A 22,500-nucleotide genomic window follows, 5' to 3' on the forward strand; every position below is an offset into this window, starting at 1 on the left:
GTCTCCCCGTGTCTCCCCCTGTGTCTCCCCGTGTCTCCCCCTGTCTCCCCGTGTCTCCCCGTGTCTCCCCCTGTCTCCCCGTGTCTCCCCGTGTCTCCCCGTGTCTCCCCGTGTGCAGCCCTGACGACTGGCAGTTCTACGTGCAGTACTTTGATTCTCTGTTCCACCTCCTCCACATGGGTTGGATGCCACCCGCAGGTCAAGAGCCGTGAGTCATCCATCAACAACACAGCTCACCCACTCACTCACTCACCCACTCACCCACTCACTCACTCAGCCACTCACTCACTCACTCACTCACCCACTCACCCACTCACTCACTCACTCACCCACTCACCCACTCACTCACTCACTCACTCACTCACTCACTCACTCACCCACTCAGCCACTCACCCACTCACTCACCCACTCACTCACCCACTCACTCACCCACTCACCCACCCACTCACTCACTCACTCACCCACTCACCCACTCACTCACTCACCCACTCACTCACTCAGCCACCCACTCACCCACTCACTCACTCAGCCACTCACTCACCCACTCACTCACTCAGCCACTCACTCACCCACTCACTCACTCAGCCACTCACTCACCCACCCATTCACTCACTCACTCACCCACTCACTCACCCACTCACTCACTCACTCACCCACTCACCCACTCACTCACCCACCCACTCACCCACTCACCCACTCACTCACTCACCCACTCACCCACTCACCCACTCACTCACTCACCCACTCACTCACTCACCCACTCACCCACCCACTCACTCACCCACTCACTCACCCACCCACTCACCCACTCACCCACTCACTCACTCACCCACTCACCCACTCAGCCACCCACTCACCCACTCACTCACCCACTCACCCACCCACTCACCCACCCACTCACCCACTCACTCACTCACCCACTCACCCACTCAGCCACTCACTAACTCACTCACTCACCCACTCACTCACCCACTCACCCACCCACTCACTCACTCACCCACTCACTCACTCAGCCACTCACTCACCCACTCACTCACTCACTCACCCACTCACTCACTCAGCCACTCACTCACTCAGCCACTCACTCACTCACTCACCCACTCACCCACTCACTCACTCAGCCACTCACTCACCCACTCACTCACCCATTCACTCACTCACTCAGCCACTCACTCACTCAGCCACTCACTCACTCACTCAGCCACTCACTCACCCACTCACTCACCCACTCACTCACTCAGCCACTCACTCACTCACTCAGCCACTCACTCACCCACTCACTCACTCACTCATCCACTCACTCACTCACTCACTCACCCACTCACTCACTCACCCACTCACTCACTCACTCACCCACTCACTCACTCACCCCACTCACTCACTCAGCCACTCACTCACTCAGCCACTCACTCACTCACTCACCCACTCACTCACTCACTCAGCCACTCACTCACCCACTCACTCACCCACTCACTCACTCACTCAGCCACTCACTCACTCAGCCACTCACTCACCCACTCACTCACTCACTCACTCACCCACTCACTCACTCACTCACTCACCCACTCACTCACTCACTCACTCACTCACCCACCCACTCACCCACTCACTCACCCACTCACCCACTCACTCACTCACTCACTCACCCACTCACCCACTCACTCACCCACTCACTCACTCACCCACTCACTCACTCACCCACTCACTCACTCACTCACTCACTCACCACCCACTCACCCACTCACCCACTCACTCACTCACCCACTCACCCACTCACCCACCCACTCACTCACCCACTCACCCACTCACCCACTCACTCACTCACTCACTCACCCACTCACCCACTCAGCCACCCACTCACCCACTCACTCACCCACTCACCCACTCACCCACCCACTCACCCACTCACTCACCCACTCACCCACTCAGCCACTCACTAACTCACTCACTCACCCACTCACTCACCCACTCACCCACCCACTCACTCACTCACCCACTCACTCACTCACTCAGCCACTCACTCACCCACTCACTCACTCACTCACCCACTCACTCACTCACCCACTCACTCACTCAGCCACTCACTCACTCAGCCACTCACTCACTCACTCACCCACTCACTCACTCAGCCACTCACTCACCCAATCACTCACCCATTCACTCACTCACTCAGCCACTCACTCACTCAGCCACTCACTCAGCCACTCACTCACCCACTCACTCACTCAGCCACTCACTCACTCACTCAGCCACTCACTCACTCACTCAGCCACTCACTCACCCACTCACTCACTCACTCACCCACTCACTCACTCACTCACCCACTCACCCACTCACTCACCCACCCACTCACCCACTCACCCACTCACTCACTCACCCACTCACCCACTCACCCACTCACTCACTCACCCACTCACTCACTCACCCACTCACCCACCCACTCACTCACCCACTCACTCACCCACCCACTCACCCACTCACCCACTCACTCACTCACCCACTCACCCACTCAGCCACCCACTCACCCACTCACTCACCCACTCACCCACCCACTCACCCACCCACTCACCCACTCACTCACTCACCCACTCACCCACTCAGCCACTCACTAACTCACTCACTCACCCACTCACTCACCCACTCACCCACCCACTCACTCACTCACCCACTCACTCACTCAGCCACTCACTCACCCACTCACTCACTCACTCACCCACTCACTCACTCAGCCACTCACTCACTCAGCCACTCACTCACTCACTCACCCACTCACCCACTCACTCACTCAGCCACTCACTCACCCACTCACTCACCCATTCACTCACTCACTCAGCCACTCACTCACTCAGCCACTCACTCACTCACTCAGCCACTCACTCACCCACTCACTCACCCACTCACTCACTCAGCCACTCACTCACTCACTCAGCCACTCACTCACCCACTCACTCACTCACTCATCCACTCACTCACTCACTCACTCACCCACTCACTCACTCACCCACTCACTCACTCACTCACCCACTCACTCACTCACCCACTCACTCACTCAGCCACTCACTCACTCAGCCACTCACTCACTCACTCACCCACTCACTCACTCACTCAGCCACTCACTCACCCACTCACTCACCCACTCACTCACCCACTCACTCACTCAGCCACTCACTCACTCAGCCACTCACTCACCCACTCACTCACTCACTCACTCACCCACTCACTCACTCACTCACTCACCCACTCACTCACTCACTCACTCACCCACCCACTCACCCACTCACTCACCCACTCACCCACTCACTCACTCACTCACCCACTCACCCACTCACCCACTCACTCACCCACTCACTCACTCACCCACTCACTCACTCACCCACTCACTCACTCACTCACTCACCCACCCACTCACCCACTCACCCACTCACTCACTCACCCACTCACCCACTCACCCACCCACTCACTCACCCACTCACCCACTCACCCACTCACTCACTCACTCACCCACTCACCCACTCAGCCACCCACTCACCCACTCACTCACCCACTCACCCACTCACCCACCCACTCACCCACTCACTCACCCACTCACCCACTCAGCCACTCACTAACTCACTCACTCACCCACTCACTCACCCACTCACCCACCCACTCACTCACTCACCCACTCACTCACTCACTCAGCCACTCACTCACCCACTCACTCACTCACTCACCCACTCACTCACTCACCCACTCACTCACTCAGCCACTCACTCACTCAGCCACTCACTCACTCACTCACCCACTCACTCACTCAGCCACTCACTCACCCAATCACTCACCCATTCACTCACTCACTCAGCCACTCACTCACTCAGCCACTCACTCAGCCACTCACTCACCCACTCACTCACTCAGCCACTCACTCACTCACTCAGCCACTCACTCACTCACTCAGCCACTCACTCACCCACTCACTCACTCACTCACCCACTCACTCACTCACTCACCCACTCACTCACTCACTCACCCACTCACTCACTCAGCCACTCACTCACTCAGCCACTCACTCACTCACCCACTCACCCACTCACTCACTCACTCAGCCACTCACTCACCCACTCACTCACCCACTCACTCACCCACTCACTCATTCACTCAGCCACTCACTCACTCACTCAGCCACTCACTCACCCACTCACTCACTCACCCACTCACTCACTCACTCACTCACCCACTCACTCACTCACTCACCCACTCACTCACTCACCCACTCACTCACTCACCCACTCACTCACTCAGCCACTCACTCACTCAGCCACTCACTCACTCACTCACCCACTCACCCACTCACTCACTCACTCAGCCACTCACTCACCCACTCACCCACTCACTCACTCACCCACTCACTCACCCACTCACTCACTCACCCACTCACTCACTCACCCACCCACTCACTCACCCACTCACTCACTCACTCACCCACTCACTCACTCACCCACTCACTCACTCAGCCACTCACTCACTCAGCCACTCACTCACCCACTCACTCACCCACTCACTCACTCACCCACTCACCCACTCACTCACTCACCCACTCACTCACTCACCCACTCACTCACTCAGCCACTCACTCAGCCACTCACTCACTCAGCCACTCACTCACTCAGCTACTCACTCACCCACCCACTCACCCACTCACTCACTCACCCACTCACTCACCCACTCACTCACCCACTCACCCACTCACTCACCCACTCACTCACCCACCCACCCACCCACTCATTGTCTGTCCCCCGTGTCCCCCGTGTCTCCGTGTCCCTCTGCCCCTCTGTCCCCCGTGTCCCCGTGTCTCCGCCGTGTCCCCGCGTGGTGCCCCAGCTCCAGCGAGGGGCTGGTCGACTTCACGCTGGAGTCGGCCCTGGCCTTCGTGGCCGAGCGCGAGGCCTCCGAGACCGCCGGCGGTGACGTCACCGCCGACCCCAGCGACCCCAGCGGCCGCTCCCAATCCGCGGCTCCGTCTCCTCCGAGGGCGCGACTCCGAGGGCCGTACCTAGCCCGCCTCGAGCTGCTGAGCCGCGCCGGGAACAGCCCCGGGCTGGGCGGGAGCAGCCCCACAGACCTCGGTGAGAACCTCCGTCCCTCCGTTCGCCTGCCCCCTCAGACTGTGCCCCTCCCTGTGGGCGAGGGGGTGAGCGTGTGGGTGAGCGTGTGGGTGAGCGGGTGAGCGTGTGGGTGAGCGTGTGGGCGAGCGAGCAAACGAGCGGGTGACTATGTGGGCGAGGGGGTGAGCGTGTGGGTGAGCGTGTGTAGGAGAAGCTGACACTCCTCGGTAAGTGAGCGAGTTAGTGACTGGGTGGGCGAGCGGGCGGGTGGGTGGGTGTGTGGGTGAGTGTATGGGCGAGCGGGTGGGCAAGTGAGCTGGTGGGTGGGTGGGCGAGTGAGCGAGTGAGTGAGTGTGCGAGGGGGTGAGCGTGTGGGCGAGCGGGTGGGTGAGCGAACGAGCGGGTGGGCGTGTGGGTGAGCGGGTGAGTGAACGAGGGGGTGAGTGAGTATGTGGGCGAGGGGGTGAGCGTGTGGGTGAGCGTGTGGGCGAGCAGGTGAGTGAACGAGGGGGTGAGTGAGTATGTGAGCGTGTGGGTGAGCGTGTGGGCGAGCGGGTGAGTGAACGAGGGGGTGAGTGAGTATGTGGGCGAGGGGGGTGAGCATGTGGGTGAGCGTGTGGGCGAGCGGGTGAGTGAACGAGGGGGTGAGTGAGTATGTGGGCGAGGGGGTGAGCGTGTGGGTGAGCGTGTGGGCGAGCGGGTGAGTGAACGAGGGGGTGAGTGAGTATGTGGGCGAGGGGGTGAGCATGTGGGTGAGCGTGTGGGTGAGCGGGTGAGTGAACGAGGGGGTGAGTGAGTATGTGAGCGAGGGGGTGAGCGTGTGGGCGAGCGGGTGAGTGAACGAGGGGGTGAGTGAGTATGTGGGCGAGGGGGGTGAGCGTGTGGGTGAGCGTGTGGGCGAGGGGGTGAGTGAGCTGTGCGCCCTCTCCATGTGCTGTAGGGGACCCTGCGCTGCTGATGCGGCAGTACTTTGCGAGGTTTGGAGGCAAACCTTGCTGCTTCTCAGACCTGCGCTCCTACCTCCACCTCATCCCTCACCACGACGCACAGCAGGTGAGTGGGTGGGTGGGTGGGTGAGTGGGTGGGTGGGTGGGTTGGTGAGTGGGTGGGTGGGTGGGTGGGTGAGTGGGTGGGTGGGTTGGTGAGTGGGTGGGTGGGTGGGTGGGTGAGTGGGTGGGTGGGTGGGTGAGTGGGTGGGTGGGTGGGTGGGTGAGTGGGTGGGTGGGTGGGTGGGTGGGTGGGTGGGTGAGTGGGTGGGTGGGTGGGAGTGGTGGGTGGGTGGTGAGGGTGAGTGGGTTTTGGGTGAGTGGGTGGGTGGGTGGGTGGGTTGGTGAGTGGGTGGGTGGGTGGGTGAGTGGGTGAGTGGGTGGGTGAGTGGGTGGGTTGGTGAGTGGGTGGGTGGGTGGGTGAGTGGGTGAGTGGGTGGGTGAGTGGGTGGGTGGGTTGGTGAGTGGGTGGGTGGGTGGGTGGGTGGGTGAGTGGGTGGGTGGGTGAGTGGGTGGGTGGGTGGGGTGGTGGGTGGGTGAGTGGGTGGGTGGGTGAGTGGGTGGGTGAGTGGGTGGGTGGGTGGGTTGGTGAGTGGGTGGGTGGGTGGGTGGGTGGGTGGGTGAGTAGGTTTTGGGTGAGTGGGTGGGTGGGTGGGTGAGTGGGTGGGTGGGTGAGTGGGTGGGTGGGTGAGTGGGTGGGTGGGTGAGTGGGTGGGTGAGTGGGTGGGTGGGTGGGTGAGTGGGTGGGTGAGTGGGTGGGTGAGTGGGTGAGTGGGTGGGTGGGTGGGTGGGTGGGTGGGTGAGTGAGTGGGTGGGTGAGTGGGTGGGTGGGTGAGTGGGTGGGTGGGTGAGTGGGTGTGTGGGTGGGTGGGTGGGTGGGTGAGTGAGTGAGTGAGTGAGTGGGTGGGTGGGTGGGTGAGTGGGTGGGTGGGTGGGTGGGTGAGTGGGTGAGTGGGTGGGTGGGTGGGTGGGTGAGTGGGTGGGTGGGTGGGTGGGTGGGTGTGTGTGTGTGTGTGGGTGGGTGGGTGAGTGGTTGGGTGGGTGGGTGGGTGGGTGGGTGGGTGGGTGGTTGGGTGGGTGGGTGGTTGGGTGGGTGGGTGGGTGGTTGGGTGGGTGGGTGGGTGAGTGGGTGGGTGGGTGGTTGGGTGGGTGGGTGGGTGGGTTGGTGGGTGGGTGGGTGAGTGGGTGGGTGGGTGGGTGGGTGAGTGGGTGGGTGGGTGGTTGGTTGGGTGGGTGGGTGGGTGGTTGGGTGGGTGGGTGGTTGGGTGGGTGGGTGGGTGGGTGTGTGGGTGGGTGGTGGTGGGTGGGTGGGTGGGTGGGTGGTTGGGTGGGTGGGTGGTTGGGTGGGTGGTTGGGTGGGTGGGTGGTTGGGTGGGTGGGTGGTTGGGTGGGTGGGTGGGTGGGTGGGTGGGTGGGTGGTTGGGTGGGTGGGTGGGTGGGTGGGTGGGTGGGTGGGTGGGTGGGTGGGTGGTGGGTGGTTGGGTGGGTGGGTGGGTGGGTGGGTGGGGTGGGTGGGTGGGTGGGTGGGTGGGTGGGTGGGTGGGTGAGTGGGTGGGTGGGTGGGTGAGTGGGTGGGTGGGTGGGTGAGTGGGTGGGTGGGTGGGTGGGTGGGTGAGTGGGTGGGTGGGTGAGTGGGTGGGTGGGTGTGTGGGTGGGTGGGTTGGTGGGTGGGTGGGTGGGTGGGTGGGTGGGTTGGTGGGTGGGTGGGTGGGTGGGTTGGTGGGTGGGTGGGTTGGTGGGTGGGTGGGTTGGTGGGTGGGTGGGTGGGTTGGTGGGTGGGTGGGTGGGTTGGTGGGTGGGTGGGTGGGTTGGTGGGTGGGTGAGTGGGTGGGTGGGTGGGTGAGTGGGTGGGGTGTGAGCAGCAGGATGAGGATGAGGCTTCTGTGGAGCTGATTCTCTCCCTCCCTCTCGTTCCAGTTCATCGACGATCTCATGGCCACCGTCCCACTCTCACCCTGCACCGAGCCATCGACGTCATCAGCGACATCATCAGCGACTACATCATCATCAGCGGCATCATCATCATCGGCAACATCAACAGCGACATCATCAACATCAACAACATCAGCGACATCATCAGCGACATCATCAGCGACATCATCAACATCAACAACATCAACAACATCATCAGCGACATCATCAGCGACATCATCAACAACATCAACAGCAGCAGCAGCTTCATCGGCTGTTGCCCCCAGCGAAGATGGCCGCCTGGACACCCCTAACAAAGATGGCCGCCTGGACACCCCTAACCAAGATGGCCGCCTGGACAACCCTAGCCTAGATGGCCGCCTGGACAACCCTAGCCAAGATGGCCGCCGGGACACCTCTAACCAAGATGGCCACCTGGATACCCCCGACCAAGAAGGCCACCAGGACGTCATCCCCGGCCAAGATGGCCGCACAGACACCCCTAGCCAAGATGGCCACACAGACACCCCTAGCCAAGATGGCCGCACGGACACCCCTAGCCAAGATGGCCACACGGACACCCCAAACCAAGATGGCCACACGGACACCCCTAGCCAAGATGGCCACACGGACACCCCCAGCCAAGATGGCCGCACGGACACCCCTAGGCAAGATGGCCACACGGACACCCCCAGCCAAGATGGCCGCACGGACACCCCTAGGCAAGATGGCTGCACGGACACCCCCAGCCAAGATGGCCATCCCACCACCCCTGGTGATTCTACTGCTGCTGATGTTGGCGGCGATGATGCCACTCCTCCCGCCGCTCCCGCGACCTGCAGCAGCAGCAGCAGCAGCAGCAGCAGCAGCAGGCGAGCGCGTCTGCTGTTCCCGTGCGACATGGAGTCCCTGCAGAGGCACCAGTGTGTGGAGCAGCTGCGGCGGGCGCTGGGGCTGCACGGGGCGCCAGAGGGAGCCGGGGGGGGCGCCGGGGGGAGGGAGCAGAGGGAGCAGAGGGAGCAGAGGGAGGAGAGGGCCAGGGAGATGGTGCAGAGGTATCGGCACGCGCTGAGATTCGGTGAGAGGTGGCGGTGTGTGTGGTGTGTGTGGTGTGTGTGTGGTGTGTGTGTGTGTGGTGTGTGTGTGGTGTGTGTGGTGTGTGTGTGGTGTGTGTGGTGTGTGTGTGGTGTGTGTGTGGTGTGTGTGGTGTGTGTGGTGTGTGTGTGGTGTGTGGTGTGTGTGTGGTGTGTGTGTGGTGTGTGTGTGTGTGGTGTGTGTGTGTGGTGTGTGTGTGTGGTGTGTGTGTGGTGTGTGTGGTGTGTGTGTGGTGTATGTGGTGTGTGTGTGTGGTGTGTGTGTGGTGTGTGTGGTGTGTGTGTGGTGTGTGTGGTGTGTGTGTGGTGTGTGTGGTGTGTGTGTGGTGTGTGTGGTGTGTGTGGTGTGTGTGTGGTGTGTGTGTGGTGTGTGTGTGTGTGGTGTGTGTGTGTGGTGTGTGTGTGGTGTGTGTGTGTGGTGTGTGTGTGGTGTGTGTGGTGTGTGTGTGGTGTATGTGGTGTGTGTGTGTGGTGTGTGTGTGGTGTGTGTGGTGTGTGTGTGGTGTGTGTGGTGTGTGTGGTGTGTGTGTGGTGTGTGTGGTGTGTGTGGTGTGTGTGTGGTGTGTGTGTGGTGTGTGTGTGTGTGGTGTGTGTGTGTGGTGTGTGTGTGGTGTGTGTGTGTGGTGTGTGTGGTGTGTGTGTGTGGTGTGTGTGGTGTGTGTGTGGTGTGTGTGGTGTGTGTGTGGTGTGTGTGGTGTGTGTGGTGTGTGTGTGGTGTGTGTATGTGGTGTGTGTATGTGGTGTGTGTGTGGTGTGTGTGTGGTGTGTGTGTGGTGTGTGTATGTGGTGTGTGTGTGGTGTGTGTGGTGTGTGTGTGTGTGGTGTGTGTGTGTGTGTGGTGTGGTGTGTGTGTGTGGTGTGTGTGTGGTGTGTGTGTGGTGTGTGTGTGTGGTGTGTGTGTGGTGTGTGTGGTGTGTGTGTGTTGTGTGTGGTGTGTGGTGTGTGTGTGGTGTGGTGTGTGTGTGTGGTGTGTGTGTGTGGTGTGTGTGTGGTGTGTGTGTGTGGTGTGTGTGGTGTGTGTGTGTGGTGTGTGTGGTGTGTGTGGTGTGTGTGTGGTGTGTGTGTGTGGTGTGGGTGTGTGGTGTGTGTGTGGTGTGTGTGTGGTGTGTGTGTGGTGTGTGTGTGGTGTGTGTGTGTGGTGTGTGTGTGGTGTGTGTGTGTGGTGTGGGTGTGTGGTGTGTGTGTGGTGTGTGTGTGGTGTGTGTGTGGTGTGTGTGGTGTGTGTGTGTGTGGTGTGTGTGTGTGGTGTGGGTGTGTGGTGTGTGTGTGGTGTGGGTGTGTGGTGTGTGTGTGGTGTGTGTGTGGTGTGTGTGTGGTGTGTGTGTGTGGTGTGGGTGTGTGGTGTGTGTGTGGTGTGTGTGGTGTGTGTGGTGTGTGTGTGGTGTGTGTGTGTGTGTGGTGTGTGTGGTGTGTGTGTGGTGTGGTGTGTGTGCGTGGTGTGTGTGGTGTGTGTGGTGTGTGTGTGGTGTGTGTGTGGTGTGTGTGTGGTGTGTGTGTGTGGTGTGTGTGCGTGGTGTGTGTGTGGTGTGTGTGTGCGTGGTGTGTGTGGTGTGTGTGTGGTGTGTGTGTGGTGTGTGTGGTGTGTGTGTGTGGTGTGTGTGGTGTGTGTGTGTGTGGTGTGTGTGTGTGTGGTGTGTGTGGTGTGTGTGTGTGGTGTGGTGTGTGTGCGTGGTGTGCGTGGTGTGTGTGTGGTGTGTGTGTGCGTGGTGTGTGCGTGGTGTGTGCGTGGTGTGTGTGTGGTGTGTGTGTGCGTGGTGTGTGTGTGGTGTGTATGTGGTGTGTGTGCGTGGTGTGTGTGTGGTGTGTGTGTGGTGTGTGTGTGTGTGCGTGGTGTGTGGTGTGTGTGGTGTGTGTGTGGTGTGTGTGCGTGGTGTGTGTGTGGTGTGTGTGTGTGGTGTGTGTGGTGTGTGTGTGTGGTGTGTGTGTGTGTGGTGTGTGTGTGTGGTGTGTGTGTGTGGTGTGTGTGTGGTGTGTGTGTGTGTGGTGTGTGTGTGTGTGTGGTGTGTGTGTGTGTGGTGTGTGTGTGTGTGGTGTGTGTGCGTGGTGTGTGCGTGGTGTGTGTGTGTGGTGTGTGTGGTGTGTGTGTGGTGTGTATGTGGTGTGTGTGCGTGGTCTGTGGTGTGTGTGGTGTGTGTGTGGTGTGTGTGTGGTGTGTGTGTGGTGTGTGTGCGTGGTGTGTTGTGTGTGGTGTGTGTGTTGTGTATGTGTGTGTGTGGTGTGTGTGTGTGTGGTGTGTGTGGTGTGTGTGTGGTGTGTGTGGTGTGTGGTGTGTGTGTGGTGTGTGTGGTGTGTGTGTGGTGTGTGTGTGGTGTGTGTGTGTGGTGTGTGTGCGTGGTGTGTGTGCGTGGTGTGTGCGTGGGGTGTGTGGTGTGGTGTGTGGTGTGGTGTGGTGTGTGTGGTGTGTGTGTGATACAGTGAGTGAGTGACACAGTGAGTGAGTGACACAGTGAGTGAGTGACACAGTGAGTGACATGGTGAGTGACACGTGTGTTGCGCTGTGACCAGGTGAGAGCTGCTTGAAGACGGAGCTGCAGCCGGCTGACCCGTACTGCCTCCTAGCAGCCCACCTCATGCTGGACGCACAGCCCCCAGGCACAGGTGTGTGTAGTGTGTGTGTGTAGCGTGTGTGTAGCGTGTGTGTAGCGTGTGTGTGTGACACGTGTGTGTAGTGTGTGTGTGTGTAGTGTGTGTAGCGTGTGTGTCACGTGTGTGTAGTGTGTGTGTGTGTAGTGTGTGTAGCGTGTGTGTCACGTGTGTGTAGTGTGTGTGTGTAGCGTGTGTGTAGCGTGTGTGTAGCGTGTGTGTAGTGTGTGTGTGTAGCGTGTGTGTAGCGTCTGTGTGTAGCGTGTGTGTGTGACACGTGTGTGTAGTGTGTGTGTGTAGTGTGTGTAGTGTGTGTGTGTGTCTCACTGTGTGTGTGTGTCTCACTGTGTGTGTGTGTCTCACTGTGTGTGTCTCACTGTGTGTGTGTGTCTCGCTGTGTGTGTGTGTGTCTCACTGTGTGTGTGTCTCACTGTGTGTGTCTCACTGTGTGTGTGTCTCGCTGTGTGTGTGAGTCACTGTGTGTGTGAGTCACTGTGTGTGTGACTGTGTGACTGTGTGTGACACTGTGTGACTGTGTGTGACACTGTGTGACTGTGTGTGTGTGTGTGACTGTGTATGTGTGTGACTGTGTGACTGTGTGTAGAGCCCTGGAGGGCTGTAGTGCTGCTGGAGGAGGGGTTGACTCACAGCCCGTCGAGTGCCCAGCTCAAGCTGCTGCTGCAGCTCTACGCTGTGTGTGTGTGTGACTGTGTGTGTGTGTGACTGTGTGTGTGTGTGACACTGTGTGTGTGTGTGACTGTGTGTGTGTGTGACTGTGTGTGTGTGTGACTGTGTGTGTGTGTGACACTGTGTGTGTGTGTGACACTGTGTGTGTGTGTGACACTGTGTGTGTGTGTGACACTGTGTGTGTGTGTGACACTGTGTGTGTGTGTGACACTGTGTGTGTGTGTGTGTGACTGTGTGTGTGTGTGACACTGTGTGTGTGTGTGACACTGTGTGTGTGTGTGTGTGACTGTGACTGTGTGTCACTGTGTGTGTGTCTCTGTGTGTGTGACTGTGTGACTGTGTGTGACTGTGTGTGACACTGTGTGTGTGATTGTAGAGCCCTGGAGGGCTGTAGTGCTGCTGGAGGAGGGGTTGACTCACAGCCCGTCGAGTGCCCAGCTCAAGCTGCTGCTGCTGCGTCTCTACGCTGCAGTCGGCGCCTTCAGCCCCTGCAGCGAACTCTACAGCTCGCTAGACGCCAAGCACGTCCAACACGAGACCATAGGGTGTGACACACACACACAGTGACACACACACACAGCTACACACACACACACAGACACACACACAGCCCCTGCAGCGAACTCTACAGCTCGCTAGACGCCAAGCACGTCCAACACGAGACCATAGGGTGTGACACACACACACAGTCACACACACACAGCTACACACACACAGCTACACACACACACAGCTACACACACACACAGCTACACACACACACACAGCTACACACACACAGACACACACACACACACAGCCCCTGCAGCGAACTCTACAGCTCGCTAGACGCCAAGCACGTCCAACACGAGACCATAGGGTGTGACACACACACACAGCTACACACACACACACACAGCTACACACACACACAGCTACACACACACACACAGCTACACACACACACACAGTGACACACACACAGCCCCTGCAGCGAACTCTACAGCTCGCTAGACGCCAAGCACGTCCAACACGAGACCATAGGGTGTGACACACACACACACACTTACACACACACACAGCTACACACACACACACAGCCCCTGCAGCGAACTCTACAGCTCGCTAGACGCCAAGCACGTCCAGCACGAGACCATAGGGTGTGACACACACACACACAGCTACACACACACACAGACACACACACAGACACACAGTGACACACACACACACACAGCTACACACACAGACACACACACAGACACACACAGCCCCTGCAGCGAACTCTACAGCTCGCTAGACGCCAAACACGTCCAACACGAGACCATAGGGTGTGACACACACACACAGTCACACACACACAGCTACACACACACACACAGCTACACACACACACACAGCTACACACACACACACAGTGACACACACACAGCCCCTGCAGCGAACTCTACAGCTCGCTAGACGCCAAGCACGTCCAACACGAGACCATAGGGTGTGACACACACACACAGTCACACACACACAGACACACACACACACAGCTACACACACACACACAGACACACACACAGCCCCTGCAGTGAACTCTACAGCTCGCTAGATGCCAAGCATGTCCAGCACGAGACGATAGGGTGTGACACACACACACAGTGACACCTACACACAGTGACACCTACACACAGTGACACACACACAGCTACAGCTACACACAGTGACACACACACACAGTGACACACACACAGCTACACACACACAGTGACACACACACAGACACACACACAGCCCCTGCAGTGAACTCTACAGCTCGCTAGATGCCAAGCATGTCCAGCACGAGACGATAGGGTGTGACACACACACACAGTGACACCTACACACAGTGACACCTACACACAGTGACACACACACAGCTACAGCTACACACAGTGACACACACACACAGTGACACACACACAGTGACACACACACACAGTGACACACACACACAGTGACACAGCTACACACAGTGACACACACAGTGACACACACACCTACACCTACACACACCTACACCTACACACACACATACACACACAGCCTGCTAGAGGCTACCTGGGGGATCTTTGTGTGTAACAGCACTTGCCCCTGCAGCGCGCTGGAGGCTACCTGGGGGATCTTTGTCTTTGCCTTGGCAGCTACCTCCTGACGCGGTACGGAGAGGCTCTGGGGCAGTTCTCGGCAGCGTCACAGGCCTACTCTTCCGTCCTGCGATTCCTTCACTCCAACCAGAAGGATGTGAGTCATTCACTCATTCACTCATTCACTCACTCGCTCATTCACTCATTCACTCACTCGCTCATTCACTCGCTCATTCACTCGCTCATTCACTCACTCATTCACTCACTCATTTACTCACTCGCTCATTCACTCACTCATTCACTCACTCGCTCATTCACTCACGCGCTCATTCACTCATCCACTCGCTCACACCGCTCTCACCCAAACCTTGCTCCCCCCACCGCTCCCCCCACCGCTCCCCCCACCGCTCCCCCCACCGCTCCCTCAACCACTCCCCCCACCACTCCCCCACCGCTCCCCCACCGCTCCCCTCCCACGTACCCAGACGTCAGAGTACGTGATCCAGGCCTTCAAGTTCGGGGCCTTCCACAAAGTTCCGGAGCTTGTGGCCTTCCGGCAGCGTCTGGAGCACTCCCTGCACTTTGCCACGGTGCGCACAGAGCGAGCCCTGCTGCAGATCTTCCTGGAGGGAGACACGTGAGTGGGGAGAGACACACGCGGGGGAGACACGGGGAGACACGGGGAGACACGGGGGGGAGACACGGTGCGCACAGAGCGAGCCCTGCTGCAGATCTTCCTGGAGGGAGACACGTGAGTGGGGAGAGACACGGGGGGAGACACGGGGAGACACGGGGAGACACGGGGGGAGACGGAGAGACACGGGGGGGAGACACGGGGGGGAGACACGGGGGGAGAGACACGGGGAGACACGGGGGAGACACGGGGGAGACACGGGGGGGAGACACGGGGGGAGAGACACGGGGAGACACGGGGGAGACACGGGGGGGGGACACGGGGGAGACACGGGGGAGACACAGGGAGACACGGGGGAGACACGGGGGGGGGACACGGGGAGACACGTGAGTGGGGAGAGACACGGGGGGGAGACACGGGGGAGACACGGGGAGACACGGGGGGAGAGACACGGGGAGACACGGGGAGACACGTGAGTGGGGAGACACGGGGGGGAGACACGGGGGAGACACGGGGGAGACACGGGGAGACATGGGGGGAGAGACACGGGGAGACACGGGGAGACACGGGGGGAGAGACACGGGGAGACACGGGGAGACACGGGGGGAGAGACACGGGGGAGACACGGGGAGACACGGGGGGAGAGACACGGGGAGACACGGGGAGACACGGGGGGAGAGACACGGGGAGACACGGGGAGACACGTGAGTGGGGAGACACGGGGGGGAGACACGGGGGAGACACGGGGAGACACGGGGGGAGAGACACGGGGAGACACGGGGAGACACGGGGAGACACGGGGAGACACGGGGAGACACGGGGAGACACGGGGGAGACACGGGGAGACACGGGGGAGACACGGGGAGACACGGGGAGACACGTGAGTGGGGAGACACGGGGGGGAGACACGGGGAGACACGGGGAGACACGGGGGGAGAGACACGGGGAGACATGGGGGGGAGACACGGGGAGACACGGGGGAGACACGAGGAGACACGGGGGGAGAGACACGGGGAGACACGGGGAGACACGTGAGTGGGGAGACACGGGGGGGAGACACGGGGAGACACGGGGAGACACGGGGGGAGAGACACGGGGAGACACGGGGGGGAGACACGGGGAGACACGGGGGAGACACGGGGAGACACGGGGAGACACGGGGAGACACGGGGAGACACGGGGAGACACGTGAGTGGGGAGACACGGGGGGAGACACGGGGGGAGACACGGGGGGAGACACGGGAAGACACGGGGGGGAGACACGGGGAGACACGGGGGGAGAGACACGGGGAGACACGGGGGAGACACGGGGGAGACACGGGGAGACACTGAGTGTGTGTGTGTGTGTCACTGTGTGTGTCACTGTGTGTGTGTGTCACTGTATGTGTCACTGTTTGTGTGTGTCACTGTGTGTGTGTGTCACTGTGTGTGTGTGTCACTGTGTGTGTGTCACTGTGTGTGTGTCACTGTGTGTGTCACTGTGTCATTGTGTGTGTCACTGTGTGTGTGTCACTGTGTGTGTGTGTCACTGTGTGTGTGTGTGTGTTACTGTGTGTGTGTCACTGTGTGTGTGTCACTGTGTGTGTGTCACTGTGTGTGTGTCACTGTGTGTGTGTGTGTCACTGTGTGTGTGTGTCACTGTGTGTCACTGTGTGTGTGTGTCACTGTGTGTGTGTGTCACTGTGTGTGTGTCACTGTGTGTGTCACTGTGTGTGTGTGTCACTGTGTGTCACTGTGTGTGTGTGTCACTGTGTGTGTGTCACTGTGTGTGTGTCACTGTGTGTGTGTGTGTCACTGTGTGTGTGTGTCACTGTGTGTGTCACTGTGTGTGTGTGTCACTGTGTGTGTGTGTGTCACTGTGTGTGTGTCACTGTGTGTGTGTGTGTCACTGTGTGTGTGTGTCACTGTGTGTGTGTGTCACTGTGTGTGTGTGTCACTGTGTGTGTGTGTCACTGTGTGTGTGTGTCACTGTGTGTGTGTGTCACTGTGTGTGTGTGTCACTGTGTGTGTGTGTCACTGTGTGTGTGTGTGTCACTGTGTGTGTGTGTGTCACTGTGTGTGTGTGTCACTGTGTGTGTGTGTCACTGTGTGTGTGTGTCACTGTGTGTGTGTGTGTTACTGTGTGTGTGTGTCACTGTGTGTGTGTGTCACTGTGTGTGTGTGTCACTGTGTGTGTGTGTGTTACTGTGTGTGTGTGTTACTGTGTGTGTGTGTCACTGTGTGTGTGTGTGTCACTGTGTGTGTGTGTGTCACTGTGTGTGTGTGTCACTGTGTGTGTGTGTCACTGTGTGTGTGTGTCACTGTGTGTGTGTGTCACTGTGTGTGTGTGTCACTGTGTGTGTGTGTCACTGTGTGTGTGTCTGTGTGTGTGTGTCACTGTGTGTGTGTGTCACTGTGTGTGTGTGTCACTGTGTGTTTGTCACTGTGTGTGTGTGTGTCACTGTGTGTGTGTGTGTCACTGTGTGTGTGTGTGTCACTGTGTGTGTGTGTCACTGTGTGTGTGTGTCACTGTGTGTGTGTGTCACTGTGTGTGTGTCACTGTGTGTGTGTGTCACTGTGTGTCACTGTGTGTGTGTGTCACTGTGTGTCACTGTGTGTGTGTGTCACTGTGTGTGTGTGTCACTGTGTGTGTGTCACTGTGTGTGTGTGTCACTGTGTGTGTCACTGTGTGTGTGTGTGTCACTGTGTGTGTCACTGTGTGTGTGTGTCACTGTGTGTGTCACTGTGTGTGTGTGTCACTGTGTGTGTGTCACTGTGTGTGTGTCACTGTGTGTCACTGCAGCGTGGGTGGACTGTGGGACTTGGTGCGCGCCCTGGGGGTGACTCCGCAGGTGGACTCCGTGGCGTGGGACTCGCTGAGGGACAACCGCGACCTCGACCTCATCCTCTCGTGGAACCCCTCCTCCAGGTGCGAAGTCCACCCTCCACGAAGTCCACCCTCCACGAAGTCCACCACTCACCCAGTCCACCACTCACCCAGTCCACCACTCACCCTCTACTCAGTCCACCACTCACCCTGTCCACCACTCACCCAGTCCCCCACTCACCCAGTCCACCACTCACCCAGTCCCCCACTCACTCAGTCCCCCACTCACTCAGTCCACCACTCACTCAGTCCACCACTCACCCAGTCCACCACTCACCCAGTCCACCACTCACTCAGTCCCCCACTCACCCAGTCCCCCACTCACTCAGTCCACCACTCACCCAGTCCCCCACTCACCCAGTCCCCCACTCACCCAGTCCCCCACTCAGCCAGTCCCCCACTCACCCAGTCCCCCACTCACCCAGTCCACCACTCACCCAGTCCCCCACTCACCCAGTCCACCACTCACTCAGTCCACCACTCACCCAGTCCCCCACTCACCCTGTCCCCCACTCACCCAGTCCCCCACTCACCCAGTCCCCCACTCACCCAGTCCCCCACTCACCCAGTCCACCACTCACCCAGTCCCCCACTCACCCAGTCCCCCACTCACCCAGTCCCCCACTCACCCAGTCCCCCACTCACCCAGTCCCCCACTCACCCAGTCCCCCACTCACCCAGTCCCCCACTCACCCAGTCCCCCACTCACCCAGTCCCCCACTCACCCAGTCCCCCACTCACCCAGTCCCCCACTCACCCAGTCCCCCACTCACCCAGTCCCCCACTCACCCAGTCCCCCACTCACCCAGTCCCCCACTCACCCAGTCCCCCACTCACCCAGTCCCCCACTCACCCAGTCCCCCACTCACCCAGTCCCCCACTCACCCTGAGTCCCCCACTCACCCAGTCCATCACTCACCTAGTCCCCCACTCACCCAGTCCCCCACTCACCCAGTCCCCCACTCACCCAGTCCCCCACTCACCCAGTCCATCACTCACCCTGAGTCCCCCACTCACCCAGTCCACCACTCACCCAGTCCCCCACTCACCCAGTGCCCCACTCACCCATTCCCCCACTCACCCAGTCCACCACTCACCCAGTCCCCCACTCACCCAGTCCCCCACTCACCCAGTCCCCCACTCACCCAGTCCCCCACTCACCCAGTCCACCACTCACCCAGTCCACCACTCACCCAGTCCCCCACTCACCCAGTCCCCCACTCACCCAGTCCCCCACTCACCCAGTCCCCCACTCACCCAGTCCCCCACTCACCCAGTCCCCCACTCACCCAGTCCCCCACTCACCCAGTCCACCACTCACCCAGTCCACCACTCACTCAGTCCACCACTCACCCAGTCCCCCACTCACCCAGTCCATCACTCACCCAGTCCCCCACTCACCCAGTCCCCCACTCACCCAGTCCACCACTCACTCAGTCCACCACTCACCCAGTCCCCCACTCACCCAGTCCACCACTCACCCAGTCCCCCACTCACCCAGTCCCCCACTCACTCAGTCCACCACTCACCCAGTCCCCCACTCACCCAGTCCCCCACTCACCCAGTCCACCACTCACCCAGTCCCCCACTCACCCAGTCCCCCACTCACTCAGTCCCCCACTCACCCAGTCCCCCACTCACCCAGTCCACCACTCACCCAGTCCACCACTCACCCAGTCCCCCACTCACTCAGTCCCCCACTCACCCAGTCCCCCACTCACCCAGTCCCCCACTCACCCAGTCCACCACTCACCCAGTCCCCCACTCACCCAGTCCCCCACTCACCCAGTCCCCCACTCACCCAGTCCCCCACTCACCCTGAGTCCCCCACTCACCCAGTCCACCACTCACCCAGTCCCCCACTCACCCAGTCCCCCACTCACTCAGTCCCCCACTCACCCAGTCCCCCACTCACCCTGAGTCCCCCACTCACCCAGTCCATCACTCACCTAGTCCCCCACTCACCCAGTCCCCCACTCACTCAGTCCACCACTCACCCAGTCCCCCACTCACTCAGTCCCCCACTCACCCAGTCCCCCACTCACCCTGAGTCCCCCACTCACCCAGTCCATCACTCACCTAGTCCCCCACTCACCCAGTCCCCCACTCACTCAGTCCACCACTCACCCAGTCCCCCACTCACTCAGTCCACCACTCACCCAGTCCCCCACTCACCCAGTCCCCCACTCACCCAGTCCCCCACTCACCCAGTCCACCACTCACCCAGTCCACCACTCACTCAGTCCACCACTCACCCAGTCCCCCACTCACTCAGTCCACCACTCACCCAGTCCCCCACTCACCCAGTCCCCCACTCACCCAGTCCCCCACTCACCCAGTCCACCACTCACTCAGTCCACCACTCACTCAGTCCACCACTCACCCAGTCCCCCACTCACCCAGTCCCCCACTCACCCAGTCCCCCACTCACCCAGTCCCCCACTCACCCAGTCCCCCACTCACCCAGTCCCCCACTCACCCAGTCCCCCACTCACCCAGTCCACCACTCACCCAGTCCACCACTCACTCAGTCCACCACTCACCCAGTCCCCCACTCACTCAGTCCCCCACTCACCCAGTCCCCCACTCACCCAGTCCCCCACTCACCCAGTCCCCCACTCACCCAGTCCCCCACTCACCCAGTCCCCCACTCACCCAGTCCACCACTCACTCAGTCCACCACTCACCCAGTCCATCACTCACCCAGTCCCCCACTCACCCAGTCCCCCACTCACCCAGTCCACCACTCACTCAGTCCACCACTCACCCAGTCCCCCACTCACCCAGTCCACCACTCACCCAGTCCCCCACTCACCCAGTCCCCCACTCACCCAGTCCACCACTCACCCAGTTCACCACTCACCCAGTCCCCCACTCACCCTGAGTCCCCCACTCACCCTGAGTCCACCCCCTGTGCCCCAGGCGTGTGAGTGAGTCGACCTCCCGCTGGCGCTCGCTGCAGCAGGAGCGCCTGTGGCTCCGCCTGCGCTCGCTGCTGCTTCGCGCCGTCGCCGCCGTCGCCACCTTCTGCCAGCAGCCAGTCGGCGCCACCACCGCTGCAGCAACAACCACAACAACCACAACAACCACCACAACAACAACCACAACAACCAGCACCACGAAGGCAGCACCGTCACACAACGGCGTGGGTGGGGCTGGTGCTGACGCTGCTGCTGCTGCTGCTGGTGACGAAGCCTCGGCCCTGAGCGCCTTCCTGCCCATCCTGCGGGAACTACGCGCCATGCACCAGCTGCTGGAGCAGCAGCAGCAGCAGCAGCAGCAAGAGCAGGAGACAGGGCAGCGGACAGAGGGGCAGCAGCAGCAGCAGCAAGAGCAGGAGACAGGGCAGCAGCAGCAGCAGCAGCAAGAGCAGCAGCAAGAGCAGCAGGAGCAGACAGAGGGGCAGCAGCAGCAGCAGCAGCAGGAGGAGACGGGGCAGCAGACAGAGGGGCAGCAGCAGCAGCAGGAGCAGCAGCAGGAGGAGGAGGAGAAGGAGGAGGAGAGTAAAAACAACAACCACAACAACCATCACGAGCATCATCAGGGATCTGAAAAAGGCCACCAGCATCATCATCATGATCATCATCAGCAGCAGCAGCAGCAGCTGGTGGCTGAGGTGGTGACCAACTCGGACACGCTGGTGGTGAGTGGACATCATCATCAGCATCACCACCACCACCATCATCATCACCATCATCACCATCATCATCATCACCATCATCATCAGCATCACCACCACCATCATCACCATCATCATCACCATCATCATCACCATCATCGTCATCACCGCCATCACCACCACCATCATCATCATCACCATCAGCACCACCATCATCATCACCACCATCATCATCATCACCATCAGCACCACCATCATCACCACCATCATCACCATCATCATCACCATCATCATCACCACCACCATCACCACCATCACCGCCATCACCATCACCACCATCACCATCATCACCATCATCACCACCACCATCATCACCATCACCACCATCACCGCCATCACCATCACCACCATCACCATCATCACCATCATCACCATCATCACCATCACCACCATCATCATCACCATCACCACCATCACCACCATCACCATCACCACCACCATCACCACCATCACCACCACCATCACCACCACCATCACCATCATCACCACCATCATCACCACCACCACCACAACCACCACCATCACCACCACCATCATCATCACCATCACCACCACCATCATCACCACCATCATCACCATCACCACCACCATCATCACCACCATCATCACCACCATCATCACCATCATCATCACCACCACCATCACCGCCATCACCATCACCACCACCACCATCACCACCATCATCACCATCACCACCATCACCGCCATCACCATCACCACCATCACCATCATCACCATCATCACCATCATCACCACCGATCATCATCACCATCATCACCACCCATCATCACCATCACCACCATCACCATCATCACCACCACCATCATCACCACCGATCATCATCACCATCATCACCACCCATCATCACCATCATCACCACCAC

At 59.8% G+C, this 22,500-nt stretch overlaps 1 protein-coding gene across 1 annotated transcript in view; it reads left to right on the top strand.

The window, feature by feature from the left end:
- Positions 1–92: 92 nt before the first annotated feature.
- Positions 93–22,500, top strand: part of LOC144954595 (uncharacterized) — a 32,855-nt gene continuing 10,447 nt past the window's right edge. Inside the window, exons 1-10 of the mRNA XM_078885049.1 lie at positions 93–208; positions 4,861–5,105; positions 6,025–6,137; positions 7,988–9,059; positions 11,581–11,673; positions 12,263–12,351; positions 12,724–12,890; positions 14,496–14,595; positions 14,924–15,028; positions 17,904–17,980. Of these exons, the coding sequence (XP_078741175.1) occupies positions 177–208; positions 4,861–5,105; positions 6,025–6,137; positions 7,988–9,059; positions 11,581–11,673; positions 12,263–12,351; positions 12,724–12,890; positions 14,496–14,595; positions 14,924–15,028; positions 17,904–17,980 (2,093 nt within the window). The 5' untranslated portion in view covers positions 93–176. The remainder of the gene's footprint in view (positions 209–4,860; positions 5,106–6,024; positions 6,138–7,987; positions 9,060–11,580; positions 11,674–12,262; positions 12,352–12,723; positions 12,891–14,495; positions 14,596–14,923; positions 15,029–17,903; positions 17,981–22,500) is intronic.

Source organism: Lampetra fluviatilis, unplaced genomic scaffold (genome assembly GCF_964198595.1).
Source record: "Lampetra fluviatilis unplaced genomic scaffold, kcLamFluv1.1 SCAFFOLD_497, whole genome shotgun sequence".
Taxonomy (NCBI): domain Eukaryota; kingdom Metazoa; phylum Chordata; class Hyperoartia; order Petromyzontiformes; family Petromyzontidae; genus Lampetra; species Lampetra fluviatilis.